At 42.3% G+C, this 25,152-nt stretch overlaps 1 protein-coding gene and 6 long non-coding RNA genes across 12 annotated transcripts in view; 3 read left to right on the top strand and 4 right to left on the bottom strand.

The window, feature by feature from the left end:
• The window catches only part of LOC144213197 (uncharacterized), a 112,600-nt gene extending 110,524 nt beyond the window's left edge, over positions 1 to 2,076 (top strand). For 2 of the 3 annotated variants that reach the window (XR_013329908.1, XR_013329906.1), the window contains exons 4-6: positions 498 to 590; positions 983 to 1,612; positions 1,741 to 2,076. This is a non-coding gene — a long non-coding RNA (uncharacterized LOC144213197). The remainder of the gene's footprint in view (positions 1 to 497; positions 591 to 982; positions 1,613 to 1,740) is intronic. The other variant, XR_013329907.1, reaches the window with a different exon arrangement.
• A 1,077-nt stretch (positions 2,077 to 3,153) lies between these two features.
• On the bottom strand, positions 3,154 to 3,689 carry LOC144213781 (uncharacterized). Its single transcript, XR_013330118.1, has 2 exons — positions 3,528 to 3,689; positions 3,154 to 3,418 (listed from the first exon to the last, which is right to left on the bottom strand). It is a non-coding gene; the product is annotated as an uncharacterized LOC144213781 (long non-coding RNA).
• A 1,136-nt stretch (positions 3,690 to 4,825) lies between these two features.
• Positions 4,826 to 5,361, top strand: LOC144213805 (uncharacterized). Its single transcript, XR_013330122.1, has 2 exons — positions 4,826 to 4,987; positions 5,097 to 5,361. It is a non-coding gene; the product is annotated as an uncharacterized LOC144213805 (long non-coding RNA).
• A 1,077-nt stretch (positions 5,362 to 6,438) lies between these two features.
• On the bottom strand, positions 6,439 to 12,918 carry LOC144213903 (uncharacterized). 4 transcript variants are annotated; one of them, XR_013330166.1, is made up of 7 exons: positions 11,169 to 12,918; positions 9,667 to 9,734; positions 8,959 to 9,047; positions 7,970 to 8,062; positions 7,351 to 7,546; positions 6,903 to 7,277; positions 6,439 to 6,774 (listed from the first exon to the last, which is right to left on the bottom strand). It is a non-coding gene; the product is annotated as an uncharacterized LOC144213903 (long non-coding RNA). The 4 variants fall into 4 exon arrangements; XR_013330168.1 differs by having other exon boundaries at positions 7,351 to 7,467; XR_013330165.1 differs by having other exon boundaries at positions 6,903 to 7,546.
• On the top strand, positions 6,752 to 8,099 carry LOC144213904 (uncharacterized). The gene is made up of 5 exons (XR_013330169.1): positions 6,752 to 6,780; positions 6,850 to 6,969; positions 7,066 to 7,101; positions 7,213 to 7,586; positions 7,986 to 8,099. It is a non-coding gene; the product is annotated as an uncharacterized LOC144213904 (long non-coding RNA).
• Positions 12,919 to 13,160: 242 nt separating the features above from the next.
• LOC144213698 (uncharacterized) lies at positions 13,161 to 17,100 on the bottom strand. The gene is made up of 3 exons (XR_013330072.1): positions 16,922 to 17,100; positions 13,975 to 14,076; positions 13,161 to 13,873 (listed from the first exon to the last, which is right to left on the bottom strand). It is a non-coding gene; the product is annotated as an uncharacterized LOC144213698 (long non-coding RNA).
• Positions 17,101 to 18,809: 1,709 nt separating this feature from the next.
• LOC144213928 (retinal-specific phospholipid-transporting ATPase ABCA4-like) lies at positions 18,810 to 23,591 on the bottom strand. Its single transcript, XM_077742654.1, has 4 exons — positions 23,496 to 23,591; positions 20,312 to 20,446; positions 20,134 to 20,250; positions 18,810 to 19,079 (listed from the first exon to the last, which is right to left on the bottom strand). The coding sequence occupies exons 1-4, from the start codon at positions 23,589 to 23,591 to the stop codon at positions 18,810 to 18,812; spliced, it is 618 nt and encodes a 205-aa protein (XP_077598780.1).
• Positions 23,592 to 25,152: the final 1,561 nt, after the last annotated feature.

Below are 25,152 nucleotides of genomic sequence, written 5' to 3'. Positions count from 1 at the left end.
CACGCCCCCTTTTTCCAAAAATCGGCGTTTTTTGGACCGAAACCCCGCCTCCCGGCCACAAAGCCAGCCTCCTTGACTAAAGCCCACCCACTCCGAGAGAACCAATCAGATGGCAGTATTCGCCTCTCCACTTCCTGATTCTAAACCAATCAGTGAATAGACGCCCCCTCCCAGAGAACCAATCAGGTGGCAGCATTCACCTTCCACTTCCTAATTCTACACCAATCAGTGAATGGACACCGCCCTCCCAGAGAACCAATCAGGTGGTTGCATTCTATTTTCACTTCCTTATTCTAAACCAATCAGTGACCTCAAATTAAGTATTCCACCAATCCTGGGCTAGTCATTTGCATAGCCACACCCCCAAAAAAAAAACAAAAAAAAATTAAAAAAAAATAAAATAAAAAATAAAATTTTAATAATTTAGTAATAATAATAATAAAAAGTTAGAAGAAAGAAGTTTGTTTTTTGTTCAACTTTATTTGTTTTTCTTTCAGAGTTAGAGTCCAAAGTTTGATGTCTTGAAGTTCTTCTTCAAACCAGTAGGAGTCGGATCGGAACAGAGTGTGGAGACCTAAAGACAAAAAAATGTAAGTTAAGTGCAAGTCAAGTGCAAACAAAGTAAGTAAAGTGCAAGTCTAGTGCAAACCAAGTAAGTGCAAGTCTAGTGCAAACCAAGTAAGTAAAGTGAAAGTCTAGTGCAAATCAAGTAAGTGCAAGTCTAGTGCAGACAAGTAAGTAAAGTGCAAGTTGAGTGCAGTAGAGTAAGTTAAAAAGTGCTGTAGGGCAAGAAGTGCAGACAAGCTAGTTAAAGTGCAGACAAGTTAAAGTGCAGTAGGGTAAGAAGTGTAGTAGAGTAAGAAATGCAGTAGAGCAAGATAAAAGTGCAGAAAAGCAAGTCAAGTGCATTCAAAGAATTGTGCAAACGACGATATTACTTACCTTAGGATGATGCGATGTCACTTGTACTTGACTTGAGCAGGAAGGCAGCAACTGTGGAAGAAGTGGACTTCAGCTGTGGAAGAACTTCATTTGATGCGATGTCACATGTTCTTGAGCAGGAGGGCAGCATCTGGACTTCAACTGTGGAGGAACTGGACGACTTCAACTGTGGAAGAATTACATTGCAATCCAGACAATTGTCACGAAGGAGTTCACACGGAGGCAAAACATTTTGTCCTTTTATTTTAATTTTCCAGAATGCAGCATTGAAGACAATCAGCTCGTTGTCTCACAGGTGCAGGCAGCAGTTGGGGCGGGGTCAAGGCAGGTCTCCAAAATGGCGTCTTCACTGAAGTGAGTCTGCAAACAAGAAAGTGCGTGAGCATTTAATTCAGTCGTGTTTACCGTCTTAATGGTGCACATTGACTCACTTCTGCAGTACAATCAAGCTTGACGAACACTGATTGTTACCTTGAGCTGCAGCGCCCTCCGGTGGACACGAGGAAACTAGTCAGGAAAAGAGTGTTCAGAAGCGTGGCGTAAAAAAGCGTCAAAGTTGGACAGTGTTCACGTCCACCATTTTGTGTTGCAGTGTGCACTAACCTACTGGACGACGTCGTGGATGAAATCTGACTGCAAGAATTAAAGACAGAAGTCAAAATTGGACATGGTAAGTTATCTCAGGCGTTCTTATCTCAAACTTTGTCACTCCATTTTCAGCTTCTGCAACAGATTAATAGACAGTTACATTTGCACGTGAATCAATTGTTTGCTCGTTTCACCTGTGCTTACCTGCAGGGTCGGACATTTTGGAAGTGACCTGCAAAAGAAAAGGAGAAAGAGTCAAACATTATGGTTTAACAGCCATTGTTCGTGCAAATTGGACCATTTGGCAGAATACTTACCGACTGCAGCCTGTGAAGGAAGAAAGAAGATCCATTAAGTATTTGCGAGCTTGATTTGGAATATTCAAAGTACTTACCAACTGCAGCCTGTGAAGGAAGAAATGGACCATTAAGTATTTTCAAGGTTGATTTGGAATATTTAAAGTACTTACTTGCTTCTTTTTGCACATTTGTGAGCTGTTGAAACAAGAGAAATGTAAGTTAGTCTCAATTAAAAACAGTGAAAAGACTTGGGAATAGTACTTACTTTGGCTTTCCAGTGTGGAGCGACGCGCAGCATTCATTAAATGAAAGAGACCGCCTGCGAAAATGCTTCCTCTTTAAATAGTTTTTCGGAAGTGACGTAATTGCGCTAAAAAAAATAAAAGTTTAAAAAATAATTTGAATGAGTCCTTCAAATTGAAAAGCGAACGGTCGGGACTCGTACCCGGGTCTCCTAAGCCAAAGTCTAATGCTCTACTCATGAGACTAATGAGCAGATGACGTAGAACAATCTCATAGTGTATATGTCCCAGTCTTAGTCACTCACATTCGATAGACTGTCAAAAAAAAGGGTAAATATGACTTCCAATTTTTGAATTTGCAAAGCGTTGGTGGTCTAATGGTTAAAGACACCGACTGCGAATACTTTAGACTCGGGTTCGATCCTCACTCTTGCCTTTACCACTCTAGCATTTAATTCGTGAATGCAGCTGAGAGTGGGAATCGAACCCGGGTCGCCTGCATCGCAGGCAATGACTTATGCCATTCGCCACCTTGGCTGGATTTCCGCCGAAATTTCTCCCGTAGAAGTCCTAAATAATACCCAAAACACTTAGCGCAATTCGATGCAAGCGAAGTCTATGAATGTATACTACAGTGATGCACCGGTAACAAGGAGTTGGTTGGAAAAGAAATTGCAGAGTGTAATGCTTAAAAGTGTCACAAGATGGCAGCCGAACAAGACATGTCCAGTCAGGCACACTCATGGGACAATATGTGAGAGGAGTCCAAGTATACTACATTAATGTATACTAGGAAACAGCATACTTGGTTGGTTGGAAAAGTCATTGCAAATTGCAATGCCCGAAAACCGCCACAAGATGGCAGAAAGTTAGAACATGTCTATTCAGGCACATTCAGGACAATATGTGAGTCCAGGTAGTATTCTACATAAGTACGCAGTTGGTTGGAAAAGACACATTGCCAAGTGCAATGCCCAAAAACCGCCACAGGAGGGCATTAGGTTTAACATGTCTTGTGGAGAATAAAATAGCATGTCTGCATACATGCATACAGTCACAACACAAATTCAAGGAATTAAGAATTGTTATGGTTTGTTACTTTATTGGAGAGGGATCAAGATGAATATTGCACATCATTTATATAAGCAAGATGAGGCTGATGCTGGGGAGCACATTGAAAATAAAGTTCGACCAAATACACAAGTGCCTTGTCTGTCTGCTTTTGTCATGAAATAAACACAAAATAAAGTTGGTGGTCATAACATGGCAAGTGGAAATCAGCCGTCTGCCTGCAGGAACAAGTCCAGTCTGCACCAAGAGAGGAACAAGCATTAAAGATGCACCTGGCTGTGAATACATGGATAAAAGAACAATGATATGAGAACGTGTTCGATCGACCGAACGAACAGTTACGCATTAACAATGACGCTAATATGAAGCGGATGAGTCCACTCACCTCATCTGGCCATGATTCCGACACGCTTAACAGTCGCACCTTCGTATCTTGTTTCTATTGACCGCATAGTACGCTTAAAAAGACTACAGTTATCTAAAATTATGCGCAGGAGACGAATTGTTTTGATCGGCTGCTGGTTTCCACGACTTCCGCATCGGAGGCTCTTCTTCTTTCAATACGAGCGCTTTGCAAACAACCGTTGCAACTACGCTGCCCTCGTGTGGACCGGAGATGTAATGACGGCACTGGTTCTCATAAACGACCATGAATCGACTATGTGTCTTAGGATGTTTTTTAAACAGCACAATGCACCTCTATTGGTGTCAAAGTGGAGGTCCGGGGGCCAAATGTGGCCCGCCACATCATTTTGTGCGGTCCGAGAAAGTTAACCATGAGGATGTTTTAAAAGGCACATGGCACCTCTATTGGTGTCAAAGTGGAGGCCCGGGGGCCAAATGTGGCCCACCGCATCATTGTGTGCGGTCCGAGAAAGTTAACCATGAGGATGTTTTAAAAGGCACAATGCACCTCTATTGGTGTCAAAGTGGAGGCCCGGGGGCCAAATCTGGCCCGCCGCATCATTTTTTGCGGTCCGAGAAAGTTAACCATGAGGATGTTTTAAAAGGCACAATGCACCTCTATTGGTGTCAAAGTGGAGGTCCGGGGGCCAAATGTGGCCCGCCGCATCATTTTTTGCGGTCCGAGAAAGTTAACCATGAGGATGTTTTAAAGGGCACAATGCACCTCTATTGGTGTCAAAGTGGAGGCCCGGGGGCCAAATCTGGCCCGCCGCACAAAATGATGCAGTAGGCCTCCTTTTTGACACCAATAGAGGTCCATTGTGCTGTTTAAAAAACATCTTTCTCGGACCGCACACAATGATGCGGCGGGCCAGATTTGGCCCCCGGACCTCCACTTTGACACCAATAGAGGTGCATTGTGCTGTTTAAAATATCCTGATGGTTTACTTTCTCGGACCGCACAAAATGATGCGGTGGGCCACATTTGGCCCCCGGGCCTCCACTTTGACACCAATAGAGGTGCCATGTGCCTTTTAAAACATCCTCATGGTTAACTTTCTCGGACCGCACAAAATGATGTGGCGGGCCACATTTGGCCCCCGGACCTCCACTTTGACACCAATAGAGGTGCATTGTGCTGTTTAAAAAACATCCTAAGACACATAGTCGATTCATGGTCGTTTATGAGAACCAGTGCCGTCATTACATCTCCGGTCCACACGAGGGCAGCGTAGTTGCAACGGTTGTTTGCAAAGCGCTCGTATTGAAAGAAGAAGAGCCTCCGATGCGGAAGTCGTGGAAACCAGCAGCCGATCAAAACAATTCGTCTCCTGCGCATAATTTTAGATAACTGTAGTCTTTTTAAGCGTACTATGCGGTCAATAGAAACAAGATACGAAGGTGCGACTGTTAAGCGTGTCGGAATCATGGCCAGATGAGGTGAGTGGACTCATCCGCTTCATATTAGCGTCATTGTTAATGCGTAACTGTTCGTTCGGTCGATCGAACACGTTCTCATATCATTGTTCTTTTATCCATGTATTCACAGCCAGGTGCATCTTTAATGCTTGTTCCTCTCTTGGTGCAGACTGGACTTGTTCCTGCAGGCAGACGGCTGATTTCCACTTGCCATGTTATGACCACCAACTTTATTTTGTGTTTATTTCATGACAAAAGCAGACAGACAAGGCACTTGTGTATTTGGTCGAACTTTATTTTCAATGTGCTCCCCAGCATCAGCCTCATCTTGCTTATATAAATGATGTGCAATATTCATCTTGATCCCTCTCCAATAAAGTAACAAACCATAACAATTCTTAATTCCTTGAATTTGTGTTGTGACTGTATGCATGTATGCAGACATGCTATTTTATTCTCCACAAGACATGTTAAACCTAATGCCCTCCTGTGGCGGTTTTTGGGCATTGCACTTGGCAATGTGTCTTTTCCAACCAACTGCGTACTTATGTAGAATACTACCTGGACTCACATATTGTCCTGAATGTGCCTGAATAGACATGTTCTAACTTTCTGCCATCTTGTGGCGGTTTTCGGGCATTGCAATTTGCAATGACTTTTCCAACCAACCAAGTATGCTGTTTCCTAGTATACATTAATGTAGTATACTTGGACTCCTCTCACATATTGTCCCATGAGTGTGCCTGACTGGACATGTCTTGTTCGGCTGCCATCTTGTGACACTTTTAAGCATTACACTCTGCAATTTCTTTTCCAACCAACTCCTTGTTACCGGTGCATCACTGTAGTATACATTCATAGACTTCGCTTGCATCGAATTGCGCTAAGTGTTTTGGGTATTATTTAGGACTTCTACGGGAGAAATTTCGGCGGAAATCCAGCCAAGGTGGCGAATGGCATAAGTCATTGCCTGCGATGCAGGCGACCCGGGTTCGATTCCCACTCTCAGCTGCATTCACGAATTAAATGCTAGAGTGGTAAAGGCAAGAGTGAGGATCGAACCCGAGTCTAAAGTATTCGCAGTCGGTGTCTTTAACCATTAGACCACCAACGCTTTGCAAATTCAAAAATTGGAAGTCATATTTACCCTTTTTTTTGACAGTCTATCGAATGTGAGTGACTAAGACTGGGACATATACACTATGAGATTGTTCTACGTCATCTGCTCATTAGTCTCATGAGTAGAGCATTAGACTTTGGCTTAGGAGACCCGGGTACGAGTCCCGACCGTTCGCTTTTCAATTTGAAGGACTCATTCAAATTATTTTTTAAACTTTTATTTTTTTTAGCGCAATTACGTCACTTCCGAAAAACTATTTAAAGAGGAAGCATTTTCGCAGGCGGTCTCTTTCATTTAATGAATGCTGCGCGTCGCTCCACACTGGAAAGCCAAAGTAAGTACTATTCCCAAGTCTTTTCACTGTTTTTAATTGAGACTAACTTACATTTCTCTTGTTTCAACAGCTCACAAATGTGCAAAAAGAAGCAAGTAAGTACTTTAAATATTCCAAATCAACCTTGAAAATACTTAATGGTCCATTTCTTCCTTCACAGGCTGCAGTTGGTAAGTACTTTGAATATTCCAAATCAAGCTCGCAAATACTTAATGGATCTTCTTTCTTCCTTCACAGGCTGCAGTCGGTAAGTATTCTGCCAAATGGTCCAATTTGCACGAACAATGGCTGTTAAACCATAATGTTTGACTCTTTCTCCTTTTCTTTTGCAGGTCACTTCCAAAATGTCCGACCCTGCAGGTAAGCACAGGTGAAACGAGCAAACAATTGATTCACGTGCAAATGTAACTGTCTATTAATCTGTTGCAGAAGCTGAAAATGGAGTGACAAAGTTTGAGATAAGAACGCCTGAGATAACTTACCATGTCCAATTTTGACTTCTGTCTTTAATTCTTGCAGTCAGATTTCATCCACGACGTCGTCCAGTAGGTTAGTGCACACTGCAACACAAAATGGTGGACGTGAACACTGTCCAACTTTGACGCTTTTTTACGCCACGCTTCTGAACACTCTTTTCCTGACTAGTTTCCTCGTGTCCACCGGAGGGCGCTGCAGCTCAAGGTAACAATCAGTGTTCGTCAAGCTTGATTGTACTGCAGAAGTGAGTCAATGTGCACCATTAAGACGGTAAACACGACTGAATTAAATGCTCACGCACTTTCTTGTTTGCAGACTCACTTCAGTGAAGACGCCATTTTGGAGACCTGCCTTGACCCCGCCCCAACTGCTGCCTGCACCTGTGAGACAACGAGCTGATTGTCTTCAATGCTGCATTCTGGAAAATTAAAATAAAAGGACAAAATGTTTTGCCTCCGTGTGAACTCCTTCGTGACAATTGTCTGGATTGCAATGTAATTCTTCCACAGTTGAAGTCGTCCAGTTCCTCCACAGTTGAAGTGATCCAGTTGAAGTCCAGATGCTGCCCTCCTGCTCAAGAACATGTGACATCGCATCAAATGAAGTTCTTCCACAGCTGAAGTCCACTTCTTCCACAGTTGCTGCCTTCCTGCTCAAGTCAAGTACAAGTGACATCGCATCATCCTAAGGTAAGTAATATCGTCGTTTGCACAATTCTTTGAATGCACTTGACTTGCTTTTCTGCACTTTTATCTTGCTCTACTGCATTTCTTACTCTACTACACTTCTTACCCTACTGCACTTTAACTTGTCTGCACTTTAACTAGCTTGTCTGCACTTCTTGCCCTACAGCACTTTTTAACTTACTCTACTGCACTCAACTTGCACTTTACTTACTTGTCTGCACTAGACTTGCACTTACTTGATTTGCACTAGACTTTCACTTTACTTACTTGGTTTGCACTAGACTTTCACTTTACTTACTTGGTTTGCACTAGACTTGTACTTACTTGGTTTGCACTAGACTTGCACTTTACTTACTTTGTTTGCACTTGACTTGCACTTAACTTACATTTTTTTGTCTTTAGGTCTCCACACTCTGTTCCGATCCGACTCCTACTGGTTTGAAGAAGAACTTCAAGACATCAAACTTTGGACTCTAACTCTGAAAGAAAAACAAATAAAGTTGAACAAAAAACAAACTTCTTTCTTCTAACTTTTTATTATTATTATTACTAATTTATTAAAATTTTATTTTTTATTTTATTTTTTTTTAATTTTTTTTTGTTTTTTTTTGGGGTGTGGCTATGCAAATGACTAGCCCAGGATTGGTGGAATACTTAATTTGAGATCACTGATTGGTTTAGAATAAGGAAGTGAAAATAGAATGCAACCACCTGATTGGTTCTCTGGGAGGGCGGTGTCCATTCACTGATTGGTGTAGAATTAGGAAGTGGAAGGTGAATGCTGCCACCTGATTGGTTCTCTGGGAGGGGGCGTCTATTCACTGATTGGTTTAGAATCAGGAAGTGGAGAGGCGAATACTGCCATCTGATTGGTTCTCTCGGAGTGGGTGGGCTTTAGTCAAGGAGGCTGGCTTTGTGGCCGGGAGGCGGGGTTTCGGTCCAAAAAACGCCGATTTTTGGAAAAAGGGGGCGTGTCCGGCCAAATGCCGTGCTCTGATTGGCTGTCCCGGTGGGCGAGGCCAGGGCGGGGCTAAATCCAAATTTGCATAGATTTGCATAGAGGGGAGGTGGCTAAATCCAATTTTTAAGGCCTCTGATTGGTTGGCCGAGTCGTGACACGTCTCGTTGTCAGGAAGTTTTTCTGCTTTTCTAAGGCCGCTTTTGCAGAGAGCTCTTTTTGGTGGCCGTTTTATGTCCCAAAAAGGCACTTTTTGAAGGAAAAAACCCTATTTTTGACTTAGTAAGGATGCATTTAGCAATAAAAGACAAAGACTGATTCAATTTCAACAATATATTGTGAGCAAAAAATGGCTTTTTTGACATTCTGACGGCATCAGATGCCACTGCACAAGCTGAAATGGGAGACGTCACATACCCAGTCAGGTCACGCCAGTGTCCAAAAGCCATCGGGCTGCAGCGCTAGCCCATCCGTAGGCGCCGTGTACGTCCAAAACGTCCACGATCCTGTCAAGAAGACGACAACGAGAGCAGTAAGTGACCATTCCAGCATTCATACCACAATAGAGACACAGAATTAGTCTACCGATAGAGATAAGTAACCTTAAATAAGATGATGCGAGCGCAAAAGTACCATTAGCATCATGAACAAATAATAAGCCTACCAATATTTACATGTAACTTTAGATAAAATGATGCAAGCGCAAAAATAGCATTAACATCATGAACAAATCATTAGCCTACCAATATTTACATGTAACCATACATATGATGATGATGCAAGCGCAAAAATAGCATTAGCATCTTGAACTGTAATGCCCTCAAAGAGAGCAGTCAGTGACCATTCTAGCATTGATATGACATTGCAGTCACATAATTAGCCTAGCGATATTTATATGTAACCTTACATACTATGATGCCTGAAAATAGCATTAGCATTTTGAACTGTAAGACCTTGAATTACATTTATAGGCTAAACTGACATTATTATTTTTAGCTCTACAAAAGACCGTCTTGTTTTACACAGGTGGTCAAATAAATGTGATCCTAATTAGAACTACTTAAATACTAACACGCTAAAAAACTAATTTCAATACAAATATACATTCAACGAAGCATTTCCTACCTTTGTTAACACTCGTGTGGCGCAGGTTGATGGACGTGGAAGCAACTCCATCTTCCGGGCCTCCGCTCCTGCAAACAAAATGACATTTTTGGTTAGCACTCATCCAATTTGACTCAGATGGCATGTTTTAAACACAAAACATTTAGAAAAAAACATTTTTTTTCCAATGAGAGACCTCCGAGGCCCCTATAAATTTGGCCGTTTGCACACTTTGCCCCAAATGGGACTCGACTGACCACAAATAGAGGATGTGCACATTGTTAAAAGATGCACATCATATTTTGAGCAACTCTGGACACGTATCAGGTACAATTGGGGGTTTTGGGGGCCAAGGGTCTAAGGAGGTAACCCCTCCACTTAGTCACAGTCATTGAAGCGCCTATGAAATCTGTCTACTCAAGCCAACTGACTATGATTATAGCACTAAAAGCTCACCAAATATTAACAACAATTGGAAAAAGTATACAAAAGGGTCAATATGGGCAATATGGAACCAAATCGATCAACACGGCACATCATTTTACATCCCAATAACTTATCTAAGCTTCGAAGGGCAAGAAAAGAGGAGAATGTTACCCAGTGGGAGGTGCTAAGGAAGCTCCTCATCATATTGTCAAATTAATTTTTTGGATTTTCAGGCTTGGAATGCATGGCAAGTGACTACCAAGAGTATTGGGAAGACTTTTGAACTCAGATCCGAGCAGTTTGGCTTCATTTCGTGCACTTTTAAGTTGGTCACGCCCCTTCGTCTTGAAATGAGGCAAAACGTCGACTCAAACCCTGGCAATCCCCTTGCCTTCCAAGCCTTCCAAGAGTCGGTGGGCGGACTTTGAGCCAGACGCACCCACCCGCGCACAAAAACGCACCCCTCCAAGTGTCAAAACACGCCCTCGGCCCCACTGCGCATGCCCATAGAATCTGAACACATCCCACCCACAAAACAACACTCCCCCCAGGTGTCAAAACACGCCCTCGGCTCCACTGCGCATGCTCGTGAAATCTGCACACACCCCACCCAAAAAACTACACTCCCCCCAGGTGTCAAAACACGCCCTCGGCTCCACTGCGCATGCTCGTGAAATCTGCACACACCCCACCCAAAAAACTACACTCCCCCCAGGTGTCAAAACACGCCCTCGGCCCCAATGCGCATGCCCAGGAAACTTGCCTACAAAACAATTATCGTTAAAAATAGTTAATCTGACAATTTCATCAAACGTCAACATTGTTCAATGGACTATTTTCAGTCAGCCTTGTCCTCTTGCTAGATCTTTTAAAAGCATTAACAACTACAAATTCTTTCTTCAAAAAGAAAGCTCAGTATTTGAGCCATGTGGTCATTGATTGGGGACATGGTTCATTAAATTGCGGAGGTTGGCAAAATGTTTCCATCTGATCTGGGTTATGACGAGCAAGCTCGACAGAAAACAAGTGCACGTTTTACTCATACTCACAGTATTCATCAAGAGGCGCTTGTAGTAGAATTTTGAAGCAGTTCTTACCTTATTCGTGACTTTCCTTGTGCAGCCTGCACCAGGTGCACCAAGTCTGCCCCAAAAACTCGAAAAAAACTCCTTTCTTGCGCACTACTGTTCGTGTAATCTATCCAACGTGACTCGGTTGTATTTACTGTAAATCCCCCATCTAGATCGTGCGATAAAACGCCGGAAAAAACCGTTTACAAACAAAAAGAAAGCGCGAGGAATTCGACTCGCACTTCCTGGGTTTCTCTCTGACGTCATTTGGGGAAAGTCCAGGATAATACACATGCGTAAATTCCCACGTGCGTAATGACGGCACTGTTTTACATAAATTACTTCCGCATTCGAGACATCTTCTTTCAATAAAAAGTGCTTTGCAAACAACTATTGGGATCACGGTACCCTCGTGTGGACGGGGTGTGTAATGACGGCCCTGTTTCACATAAATTACTTCCGCATTCGAGACATCTTCTTTCAATAAAAAGCGCTTTGCAAACAACTATTGGGATCACGATACCCTCGTGTGGACGGGGTGTGTAATGACGGCCCTGTTTCACAAAAATTACTTCCGCATTCGAGACATCTTCTTTCAATAAAAAGTGCTTTGCAAACAACCATTGGGATCACGATACCATCGTGTGGACGGGGTGTGTAATAACGGCCCTGTTTCACTTAAACGACCATGTATTTCGCAAGGTGTTATCCTCCAATATTAAACATTGTAGTATAAGAAAGCCAATTTCCTCCCTTTATGGCAGTATGTTATATTGTAGGAAAAATACTTTGCTATACATGCTTGTTTAGAGAAGGAAAATAAATCCGAGAATGAGATGCGGACTACTGTCCGTGTAATCTATCAAACGTGACTCGGTTGTATTTACTGTAAATCCCCCCATTTAGATCATGCGATAAAAAGCCGAAAAAAACGTTTACGAACAAAAGAAAGCGCGAGGAATTCGACTCCTACTTCCTGGGTTTCTCTCCGACGTCATTTGGGGCAAGGCCAAGATAATACGCATGCGTAAATTCCCTCGTGCGTAATGACGCCCCTGTTTTACATAAACTACTTCCTTAGTCGAAACATCTTCTTTCAACAAAAAATGCTTTGCAAACAACCATTGGGATCACGATACCCTCGTGTGGACGGGGTGTGTAATGACGGCCCTGTTTCACATAAATTACTTCCGCATTCGAGACATCTTCTTTCAATAAAAAGTGCTTTGCAAACAACCATTGGGATCACGATACCCTCGTGTGGACGGGGTGTGTAATGACGGCCCTGTTTCACAAAATTTACTTCCGCATTCGAGACATCTTCTTTCAATAAAAAGTGCTTTGCAAACAACCATTGGGATCACGATACCATCGTGTGGACGGGGTGTGTAATAACGGCCCTGTTTCACTTAAACGACCATGTATTTCGCAAGGTGTTATCCTCCAATATTAAACATTCTAGTATAAGAATGCCAATTTCCTCCCTTTATGGCAGTATGTTATATTGTAGGAAAAATACTTTGCTATACATGCTTGTTTAGAGAAGGAAAATAAATCCGAGAATGAGATGCGGACTACTGTCCGTGTAATCTATCAAACGTGACTCGGTTGTATTTACTGTAAATCCCCCCATTTAGATCATGCGATAAAAAGCCGAAAAAAACGTTTACGAACAAAAGAAAGCGCGAGGAATTCGACTCCTACTTCCTGGGTTTCTCTCCGACGTCATTTGGGGCAAGTCCAGGATAATACGCATGCGTAAATTCCCTCGTGCGTAATGACGGCCCTGTTTTACATAAACTACTTCCTTATTCGAGACATCTTCTTTCAACAAAAAATGCTTTGCAAACAACCATTGGGATCACGATACCCTCGTGTGGACGGGGTGTGTAATAACGTCCCTGTTTCACATAAATTACTTCCGCATTCGAGACATCTTCTTTCAAAAAAAAGTGCTTTGCAAACAACCATTAGGATCACGATACCCTCGTGTGGACGGGGTATGTAATAACGGCCCTGTTTCACGTAAATTACTTCCGCATTCGAGACATCTTCTTTCAATAAAAAGTGCTTTGCAAACAACCATTGGGATCACGATACCCTCGTGTGGACGGGTTGTGTGATAACGGCCCTGTTTCACTTAAACGACCATGTATTTCGCAAGGTGTTATCCTCCAATATAAAACATTGTAGTATAAGAAAAGGCAATTTCCTCCCTTTATGGCAGTATATTATATTGTAGGAAAAATACTTTGCTATACATGCTCGTTTAGAGAAGGGAAATAAATCTGAGAATGAGATTTGAACCCAGGTCACAATGAACCGAAGGCTTTATGGAGTCCTCCACCATTTTAGACCACGAGTTGAGTTTTTTTTTTGTAATATTCATAAGACGTATTCCCCATGAGTTACCCAAATGCAACATGGGACATAAGTGAATGTTAAATATTTTTTGGATGTAACGCGCAACACTACCACAAGTGGTGCACTCCAACATATGTCTGATAGATATGTCTTATGAATAGGTCAATTATCTGACTACAAATGATTTATTTATAGTGTCTCAATATCAAGGAACACGTTACAAAGACAGTTTTTGTTGTTACTTGGCTTTAATCCAAAGTTCCAACGTTGGCTGTCATCAAATGGCAAGTCTTCCACTTTGGAGGCACTCCCCCGCCAGTAAGACGCCATTAACGGGAAATACCACGGCCTGGGGATCCCATACTCGCCTAAAAATCAAGATCAACACAACATAATGGGAATACATTGTTTTTTTTTACATTATGTTTCACAAAAAATCCATTTGGAGCTATTTTAGTCGACACCATACCTGGGAAGACATTTTTAATATACCAAGCCAGCATCCAGTAGAGGGCAGCATCGAAAAGCATCACACCAATGGATACCGCAAAGGTGTAGCGCTCTCCCTCGTCTGAGGAAGGAAGACGCCAGACCAAACATCCGTTAAAAACTACATGATGCGGCGAGTCCGAACAAATCGCCAAGCTTTTGCCCGTGGAACATTAGCAGCCCTTTAGCGCGTGGTTTTGTCGCTCGCCAGCTGCCGCCTCGCGCCTGGTGGGGCGGATCCGATGCCTACGGTCCATTTCCCGCGACTTCTGTTTGTTTCTTGGGTTCTCAAGTCCTCAAAAAAGTCAGTTAGTTCGTTTTGACTATGAGTGCCGCTACGTTCAGGGACCAAGAAATGTTAAACTACTTAAATGTCCTAGATTAGGACATGGACTAGAGTTTTGGTTGGCTAGTTTTACAGGGTGAACCAGCAGACCAGGACTGAACTAGAATAAAAACCTTGAATCCACTAGGGCAGAACCAGGACTGAACTAGAATAAAAACCTTGAATCCACTAGGGCCAAACTAGGACTGAACTAGGATAAAAACCTTGAATCCAGTAGGGCCAGACCAGAACTGAACTAGAACAGGAACCTTAAATCCACTAGGGCCAGACCAGAACTGAACTAGGATAAAAACCTTGAATCCAGTAGGGCCAAACTAGGACTGAACTAGAATAAAAACCTTGAATCCACTAGGGCCAGACCAGGACTGAACTAGAACAAGGAACCTTGAATCCACTAGGGCCAGACCAGAACTGAACTAGGATAAAAACCTTGAATCCAGTAGGGCCAAACTAGGACTGAACTAGAATAAAAACCTTGAATCCACTAGGGCCAGACCAGGACTGAACTAGAACAAGGAACCTTGAATCCACTAGAGCCAAACTAGGACTGAACTAGAATAAAAACCTTGAATCCACTAGGGCCAAACCAGAACTGAACTAGGATAAAAACCTTGAATCCACTAGGGCCAGACCAGGACTGAACTAGAACAGGAACCTTAAATCCACTAGGTCAGGGGTCGAGAACCCTCAGAATTTCCCCAAAGTCAAAATACATGAAAACACATGCATTTTTAGTAATTTAACTGCCTTTAAAGTAGAAAAAGTCTCAAAATGATATTGACAAAATAGCTACCCTGATGCTAATCAATGGAATGCATGCATAGTGTCCATCCAGTTTAGCAGAGAGCCATAAACACCCATCAAAAGAGCCACATGTGGCTCCCTAGCCATAACTTCCCTACCCTTGCACTAGGGCCAGACCCAGAAATACTTTGACAAACTTTTCTGTGAAAAGAAAACCATAAAAAGCCATAACTGCCGGTTTAATTCTACATTTCGGGAACCGGTAAAGTCCACCTTTAGAAATCTCAAACTGTGAAGTAGATGCATGGCAAGGTATTCTTGGACAAAAGCATGGAGATAAAGAACAAACGCCTGGAGCTCTCGTTTTCTGCGCCGTTGCTATCTGGTCATCGGATTTCAAGCGTTAGAGGAATATAAAAAAAAAAAAAAATAGGCCTCGATTAAAGACGTCATTATCGGGGACGATCTGCGTATCCCTTGACACGGTGTAATAACACCCACTCGAGGAGAGAAGAAGAAGAAAAACGAAAAAAAACTCCGGTCTGATAAAGCGCAAGGATGATCTGCTCGGCGGTGCGGGGAGGGGAAACATTGCTTATGCTAATTAGCGGGCTAAAAGGCTATCCGTCTTGGTGAAGCGGTCCGGGGGAGAAAAAAATAAAATCTCAGCGCTTTGTTATAGAAATGGGAGACTTTGCAAAAGACTAATGGCCACTGCGTCTTCCTACTTTGCATATTTCTTAGCCCAAAGTCGACATCGGCTATAAATAATAATATTTGAGCAAAGAGTCAATGTCGATACGGGTCTGGGTGGATAAAGGTGACTTTTGAGCATGGGCGGACGTTTGGTCGATGGTCTTTTGGTCGCCGGTCAAAAGTACTTGGATATTAAACAGTGCTTAGATATTAAACAGTACTTGCATATTAAGCAGTTCTTGCATATTAAACAGTACTTAGATATTAAACACTACTTGGATATTAAACACTACTTGCATATTAAACAGTACTTGCATATTAAACAGTACTAAAATATTAAACGCTACTTGGATATTAAACACTACTTGGATATTAAACACTACTTGGATATTAAACAGTACTTGGATATTAAACACTACTTGGATATTAAACACTACTTGGATATTAAACACTACTTGGATATTAAACAGCACTTGGATATTAAACAGTACTTGCATATTAAACACCAATTAGATATTAAACAGTACTTAGATATTAAACAGTACCTAGATATTAAACAGTACTTAGATATTAAACAGCACTTGAATATTAAACACTACTTGGATATTAAACACTACTTAGATATTAAACAGCACTTAGATATTAAACAGTACTTAGATATTAAACTCTCTCTCATGACTATAATTTTGAGAGCTGGTTTCAACAGTAAACTCTCTGTCACCATTTGACCGGCGACCAAACGTCCAAGCACCCCTTTTAAGACCTCGGATTGAGACGATAGAGTCATCATTGGCCTCACCGGATGACAAATGAAAACTAGACCTATTCCCGATAGGCCGTATTAGCGTGTATTGTCACTATTTATTCTACTCACGGGAAAAGAAATGGCCTGGCGAGTTGTTAAGAGCGAGTGGACCGAAGCACGTCCGCCTTGACATTCTTTGGGAAAGTCGTTGCCGTCTTTTTGCCGGCGTAAAGGACAGCCGGAGGATAAACGATTGTGGCGGCGGCGGCAGAAAGGTCGCGCTACAAAGGCTCAAAGTTGACCAATGGTGTCCCATTGTGACAAAGAAGCCTTCAAAAAGTCACATTTTCTACTCTCGTTTCATTTTTTTTTTCTTCCCGTAGAGAACGGTCTTACCGCCTCGACCTTGGCGCCGAAAGATAGGACGTCCCTCCAGGCGTAGCAAAGGAGGTTCGGCAGGTAGAGGAAAAAGTAGATGAGGCTGTACTGCAGGACTTTTGCGTACTGATCCACCAAAAAATACATAAAAAACAATAGTTGGTTAGTGGTAGAGAATAAGGCTGAGAAAAAGATTAGTAGAGAGAATCTGGAGGACCCCGAATCTGATTTTTGGGGTCATTTTAGCAAAAATTTAGGTGATTTTTTGATTTTAAAAGAGGATTTTTGAACTAAAAACAGAAAGAAATGATTCAAAAATGATCATGTTTGATTTAAAAGGGGGGAAATTAGGAAATATAATATATATCTATAATTTTCATTTAAATTTGATCTTAAAACAGAAAGTTGGAAAATGTTTTTGTTGTTTTTGTACGTACTGCACGTGTAAAAAAACTCAGAAAATTAAAACCTCACAAGACTCCCGTCTTCATAACATAACGATCTCCATTAATAAAAGATAATTACTGGAGAGATTTAACAACATAGAATTTTTCTGATCCGCTGGGAAGGCCCTTTCTAGAGATTAGAAAGCTCATTTTGAAGTATTATGGGATTTACGCCACAGATTTTTCAATAAAGACTCAATATACAGCCAGAAAAATAAAGACTCGGGGGTGCCGGACTCAAAGACGGCGATAAACGTCCAATCAGAAGGCTCGGAATGACTTCCTATCGTCAAATCCACTCCATCGATACTCATCGGACATCCGTTGACCCGCCCCTCTTCCCCGGGAGGAACGATTAATAATTACAGAAGATAAATGGAAGCCATAAAGCGGCGCAATCCCCTTCGGTCCCGCCACCATTTACTCCCCTCGCCCCGCGTCGCCGTGCGGGCAATCGGATGAATTATTAACCCTTGAAAATTGCTATTTCATTCATGAATAATTGAAAGAGGAATCAGACAAAGGAAGATGCGATGGGAAAGGACTGTACCGGTAATTATTCGGAACGGCGCCATCTCCAGTCAAACGTAAAACTTCCTACCACTCTTTAAAAAAGCCGCCTATAGAAACGCCATATTTAAACCAAATTTGGACCAACCTGAATTCATTTATCTCCAAAAAACGTTCGTATTTGTACTCACGCATCATCCACATAGCAGGGATACGTCATTTTCTGGGCGAAAACCCAGAAGATCGGCACCCCGGATGTCTGCGTTCGCACGATTCCGTGGTCAATCATGTCCAGGAGGTACGCAAACCCTCCACGGATGTAGCGCAGGTCGTTAAAAGCGTTGTCCCGGGCGCCAGGAGACCATAACCTTGTTCAAATTAGACAAGGACAATCAAATTAATGTAAAGACAGGTCATAGGAAGCTCCGCCTACAGTCTACGGATGGATGAAGTCACTTACCGGTCCTTGGTTTTGTCGGTGGGTTCCAGATCTTCCACATCCATGCGGATTTTGTAGCGTACATAAGCAGGGGGGGTCGGTTAGCATCAAGTGGGAGGTCCGGAAACACCACTCCGGCTCAGAAAGTATCGTTTTTAAGGAGGTTTAGTGACCGGCTGACTAGTTCTGTCTCACTGGGGACGGTTTGGAACTTGTTCAGGTCCAAACACTGTGGAAAAACAATGGGTAAGGATGCTGGGTTTGTTTACAATTTTTACATAGTCTGGGACAAACGAAGGTCGATCGGTTAGAACTAAAAGCCGGGTACTCAAATCATTTTTTTTATCAACGAACGCAAGATGTAGGGTTGATAAAATTTGTCAGAGTCTTCTACCCGCCAGTTTCCGATCCCCCCATGGGAAAGTCAGGCATGGATCAATATATCCGGCCGGAGTGCGTGCTGGCGTTGTGTTTTGCGCTCTTAAAACTCGCCAGATGGCGAGACTCGGCGCTACACGCAAACGAAGCCAGACCATTTATCGGCACGCCCGTTCAACCGGGCAGCGGCGGGATACGTACGCCAAGGAAGTCGGTCGGAGAGGAGGCTTAGGACGAGCGCGGTGGAGTTGTGGAGGTTCCTCCAGTCGAGGGGTGGGAGCCCGGCGGGTCGTTCTTCTGGGGGGGTGTTGTAGAGGTAGTTGGCGAGGAGGGCGGAGCTCCAACCGCTGCCGTGGAGATGAAGGTCCAGGGTGGTGGCGAATAGAGGGTCGGCTAGCAAAGTCTGAACACAGTACATACGGAGAAAAATGTTTCTAGACTATAAGGCGCACTTAAAAGTCTTAAATTCTCTCCAAAATAGACAGACAGTGCGCCTAATAATCCAGTGCGCCTTATATGTGAAAAAAAAACAGAAAACCAAAAAGGAAAAACCACCACTGTCGGATATTAAAAAAAACACAAACGCCTGAACTGAATACTTAATACTGTTAAATATGCAGATGCCATCTTAGTTTACAACATCTTCCATCATATAGCTCCTCCCCCACTGCAAGATTTTATACAAAATATCCAAAATGGCTGGCTCTAGAGGTGACTGTAAAGTAGTGAGTACTTCATACCTGGAAGTCAATAGCAAATACCGTATTTTAACCACTATGAGGCGCACTTAAGAGTCTGAAATTTTCTCCAAAATAGACAGTGCGCCTTATAATCCAGTGCGCCTTATATATGCAAAAAATGTCATTCATTGAGGGTGTGCCTTATAATACAGTGCGCCTTATAGTCGTGAAAATACGGTACTACTTTTGTTTCCATTGTGTAGAAAGAAAAAACTGCATATATCTCTTTGGTAAATATAAGCCCCGCCTCCCTCCACGGCCTCTCTCGGCACTCGCCAATTTCAGGCAAAATGGGTAATTGGTCCATCAAGTCTGCGACCTTGAAAGGCCTCCATGACGAAAGGCGCTCCCGGCCGGCGTCGAGCAAAATGGCGACGAAAATGAAGACAAAGGAGGGATGCGGGCCCATTTGTGTAAAGGTTAGGGCTAGGGTAATGAATAGCGTGGCTATGCGGAGCTCTCGGCGTCTTACCCCCCCCCCCCCCCTACTCCAGCTGGCTATAAGCTCATTTGAAGTGACACTCCAGTAATGTCAGTGTCAAGGAAATACTGCAGTAGAGAGGTAAAGTGTCCGTGTCCTCTACTTCGAGAGATAATCCCTTCTGCCGGCCTGAAAATTATCCCGTACTTATCCGTAATGACTTGGCTTCTTCGCATCCCATACTGAACGGGGAAGTCCGGCTCAAACCGGGTTCAGGCATAGATGGGGAACCTTACCCGAATGTTGTCCACTTGCGGATCGTTTTGGACGAAATCCCAAAGTTGTGGACTTAGTCGCTGAAATGAGTCAGCGAGTTCTTTCAGGGTGGCTAAGGTGTGGAAGGTGCTGTTGGCCTGATTGACGAGAAACTGGTTAAAACCGCCTGGCAGCTGGTTTTAGTCGGGGGATTCTTACCTCTTTGATGATAAGGCGAGGTGTATCGGGTGTGAAGAGGACTTTTCCGCGGAAAAAACAGCTTGAAGGTGGTCCACAGGTAGCGGAGAGCAGGTGTTCTTTCCAAAATATCGATGTGGTTTTGACAGAAAGAACCTAGACCAGAAGACAAAATGCCAAGATTCGTGACTGGATGTTTGGTCGCTGGTCAAATGTACTTGGATATTAAACAGCACTTACATATTAAACAGCACTTAGATATTAAGCTGTACTTGGATATTAAAAAGTACTTGGATATTAAAAAGTACTTGGATATTAAACAGTACTTGGAAATTAAACAGTACTTGGATATTAAACAGTACTTGTATATTAAGCAGCACTTGTATATTAAGCAGCACTTAGATATTAAACAGTACTTAGATATTAAACAGTACTTGGATATTAAACAGTACTTGGATATAAAAAGTACTTGGATATTAAACAGTACTTGGATATTAAACAGTACTTGGATATTAAACAGTACTTGGATGTTAAACAGTACTTGTATATTAAACAGTACTTTCATATTGGATATTAAACAGTACTTGGAGATTAAACAGTAATTAGATATTCAACAGTACTTAGATGTTAGACAGTACTTAGATGTTAAACAATACCTGGATATTAAACAGTACTTAGATATTAAACTCTCTATCTTACATATTAAACAATACTTAGATATTAAACACTACTGAATATTAAACACTACTGAATATTAAACAGTACTTGCATATTAAACTTTCTCTCTTAGATATTAAACTCTCTCTCATGAATATAATTTTGAGAGCTAGTTTCAACAGTAAACTCTCTGTCACCAAAAGACCGGCGACCAAACGTCTGAGCACCCCAGGATTGAGTACATGGATTCTGAAGTATTGCATCTCTGAATGTCTTTGCGCCCGAGTCCACACGTAAAAGCTTTTTAAATATAGAGGAAATGGTGCGGCACCATTACTAATTTAAAGAGGACGGCGCCCGGTCGGCTTTCCGTTGCGTGAGCGCGCATCCTTCCGCGGCAAAAATAAGATGGAGATAACCCCGTAGAACAAATGAACAATCTCGCCGGCACAATTGCTAAAATTCGCAGTACTACTGTAATCACGATTGAAATGCGCAAGTATTAACGGCGTGCTAAATTGGATTTTATGACTTTTTCAAGGAAAGCTTTCTTTTCAAAAATCCATTACTTTTGAAGCGCCTTTACGCTCAAATTGGACGCTATCTCGATTAGTTATGGATACTGTATAGCTCGTTTGGAATACTTTGAGTAGTACTGTAGTCAGAGCTGGTGGGAGGAGCTACAAAACTGGGAGAATGGCTATTTTGTATCATTAAGTGTATTCTTTAATTGTTTTTGAATAACTTTTGGAGCTATCTTTTGGGTTCTGTTGAAGTATTTTATATTGCTAATTCAATTATCTCAGTAGGGATGACCCAAGGGAGGAATGGTGGCTTTTGTCAAGAAACTTTTGGTCCCAAACTAGTCTCCTAAAAGCCTTGTAACTGATTTTTGTTGAAAATTTGGTTAAAAACGGAGTTTATAAACATATTTTTCAACTCCCAGTCTATTTTAAAGTATACTTTTCCCAATATACTTGATTTTGTCTGTATCATTTTCTTGTCCTGGAGTCAAGTTTGTCTCTTCTAACTGTCTCGCTTGACAGAATAAAACAATTTGCCTATTGGAGCAAAAACACACACCAAAAAAATAGCATCTTCTACATATTCCATCATTGTTTTTTCCTGAATTCATCACTATTTGAATTTAGCAAATCCCAGCATACAAGTTCCATTTATTTGTCTACCATCTTTGAAATTGATGGAGCATTTAGCACCACCCATACGTTAGCACCCTGACAAACTGACTTTACGTTGTACCTCAACACATCCATTGGAGTTTCACCCCCACAAAAATATGACAAACTGCCAAAAACAACACTTTGTTGTGACTACAATTTATGGACATGTAAAGAATATGTAAGAGGATCCCCTAGACAAGGTCGATAGTCGACATGACAAGTGCGCTTTCGCATTTTTAAAAGTAAACACTTGTCACAAGAACACAACGTTACAGGTCGACGCCCCCTTGAGGTGAAGGCTGTCTCATTTTTATTCCAACTCGAGAGTCACTCACCCCCTCCCCTATCTAAACCCGGCAGACATGTTGCAAGCCATTTCCATGGCAATTAAACGCAAACCCTTCCCCCTGGCTACTAGCCGCCTCCCCCAAAGTGCCCTGGGGAGGTCGAGAGCTAATGGCCGCCCTCTAACCGGACCCCCGGCCAGCTGTTCCCATCAATGCCGTCGACAGATGCCACTTTGTGGCGCCGAGATGAGCTTGTAATCGTTAAAAAAATAAGATCCATTTCAGAGGCGCTTGGAAAAAAACAATTCTAGAAGATGAAGCTAACGAAAACCACTTTTTGAAGTGAGACGTTTGTCCTATTGAGGCCTTGGTGAGTGGTCGTAATTGGCTATTTACGCTCATGTGTGCATCACTGGGATGGTTTGAGTGGAGGGAAATGGCAAAACGGTCTTTAGCGCTAATGGCTAACGCTACGGTCCATATTTTGTTTGGATGACATGGCGTTGATGCTCATTTTAGCTGCCTCGCAACGTTTGATTCCCCGAGGAAGGGATACCAGGCGTCTTATTAAGAAGAAAAGCCAAGATCTACTTCCTCGGGATCTTATTTGAACACAGGAGCCGGTACACGGCACCCCTTAGTCCATTTTGGCTCCCAAAATAAACGGTTGATAAATAAGTCAGTACCTGACGGAAGCTAGGAGCTACGTTTAGCCGCTCTTTCTGATGGAAACTATATTTAAAAAGATACATTTTTTTTAGCTAGCGCTAAAAGGAAAGAACACGGAAATTTTTGAGGTTTTCTCCGCCATGTTTAGGCAAAAAAATGACGATTATATCACAAGGGACTCACCGGGGGTGTGGCTTTCCCGGGGGATGGACTGGTCGCCGACTATATGTCGTAGGGTCACACCACTGGAATTGGAGTCAAGCTGATTTCCACAAAGGAGCATGTTAACGCTTCCAATCGCGTCCAATTGGAAATCCAGTGGCGCCACGAGAACTGCCAAATTCTGCGCCTGGTAAAAAAACACAGTCAATAGAGACCATTCCATTGTATTTCGAACCCGAGCCGGGTTACTGACGTCTCGGAGGAGGACCAGAAGGTCCGAGGCGGTCCTTTCCAGCGTCGTCTCGTCGCCGGCACCCCCGTTTGGCAGCCTCTGAAAGATTCCATCGATCGTGATTGATTCACATTTGTGTGCTGCTTGAATGGAAGATTGAGGGATTGTCTTGGGATGTCTCCTCCAGTCAACGTCATTAAGGGAACACGCGTCTGGACAAACAATTCTCCTTTTCGGGTTGCGACCTCTCCGGACTACAAAGTACCATCCCGGAGAACGAAATCGATAAAATTCTGTCCACCCGATCCACTTTCTCTCTGAATCTTGGGTAACTGGACGTTTGGTGGCTGGTCTTTTGGTCGCCAGTCAAATGTACTTAGATATTAAACAGTACTTAGATATTAAACTCTCTCTCTCTCATGAATATAATTTTGAGAGCTAGCTTCAACAGTACTTAGATATTAAACAGTACTTAGATATTAAACAGGACTTAGATATTAAACAGTACTTAGATATCAAACAGTACTTACATATTAAACACTACTTAGATATTAAACAGTACTTAGATATTAAACAGTACTTAGAAATTAAACAGTACTTAGATATTAAACAGTACTTAGATATTAAACAGTACTTAGATATTAAACAGTACTTAGAAATTAAACAGTACTTAGATATTAAACAGTACTTACATATTAAACACTACTTAGATATTAAACACTACTTAGATATTAAACACTGCTTAGAAATTAAACAGTACTTATATATTAAACAGTACTGACATATTAAACAGTACTTACATATTAAACAGTACTTACATATTACACTCTCTCTCTTATATATTAAGCAGTACTTAGATATCTAAGTCTTTCTCTTAGATATTAAACTCTCTCTTTTAGATATTAACCTCTCTTTCTTAGATATTAAACTCTCTCCCATGAATATAATTTTGAAAGCTGGTTTCAACAGTAAACTCTCTGTCACCATTTAACCGGCCACCAAAAGACCAGCGACCAAACGTCCTACCACCAAATCTTGATGTTTCTTCCCATCCACTACCCGATGGCTACCTACAACTCCCCCCCCTCAACCCACCGAGCACCCCTATTTTGTCCTGATCTTTTCTTTGACTGTGGGCTGAAACTGTTCAAATAATCCGGCCTCCAAACTTGCCCGGTCTTATCATCTCTTATTTATTGGATTTGCTGGGCCGTATATTTTTCCCTCCAAGATAAAGTCAAAAGAAAAAGTGCGTGCTTGCATAATCCCAGCGGGAACTCTGGGATTTAAAAAGAATTCAGCAGGACAGGGGGTCTAATAAATAATTCTGGCGGTGGCATGTATTTTAATAACTTCATTGGGAACAAATGAAACTCCTGATACGAGGACAGAATGCAAGACTAGATAGAATATACGCAGCTAATTCTTCAATATATATACCAGGCGGTTTTAGCACCTTTAGATGGCGCTCAACGTCCAATCCATTTGGACAGGGAGGGACAAACCGAGGAGAAAAATGAAGCTTACCTGAGCCAAGATTTTGTCCAAATCCAGGTTTTCCAGGAGCGCCAATGAGCTGCTGACCGTCCAATGAGCAACTAGCATTTTTGAAAGCCTCTCTTTCCGACGGGGTGCCGAACCAAACGTACCGGTCCAGGTCTTGGCCCTGGCAAA

This window comes from Stigmatopora nigra, chromosome 20, assembly GCF_051989575.1.
Source record: "Stigmatopora nigra isolate UIUO_SnigA chromosome 20, RoL_Snig_1.1, whole genome shotgun sequence".
Taxonomy (NCBI): Eukaryota; Metazoa; Chordata; class Actinopteri; order Syngnathiformes; family Syngnathidae; genus Stigmatopora; species Stigmatopora nigra.
Note: the sequence above shows the minus strand (reverse complement) of the source record. Positions and strands in the feature narration are given on the sequence as shown.

Coding starts and splice junctions, on each gene's coding strand:
- LOC144213928 (XM_077742654.1), bottom strand. CDS start 23,591: ATGGAATCTTTCAGAGGCTGCCAAACGGGGGTGCCGGCGACGAGACGA. Junction 20,447..23,495: donor GGTCCTCCTCCGAGACGTCA/GTAACCCGGCTC, acceptor CTTCTGGTCTAG/GTTCTTTCTGTCAAAACCAC. Junction 20,251..20,311: donor CTCGCCTTATCATCAAAGAG/GTAAGAATCCCC, acceptor CTCGTCAATCAG/GCCAACAGCACCTTCCACAC.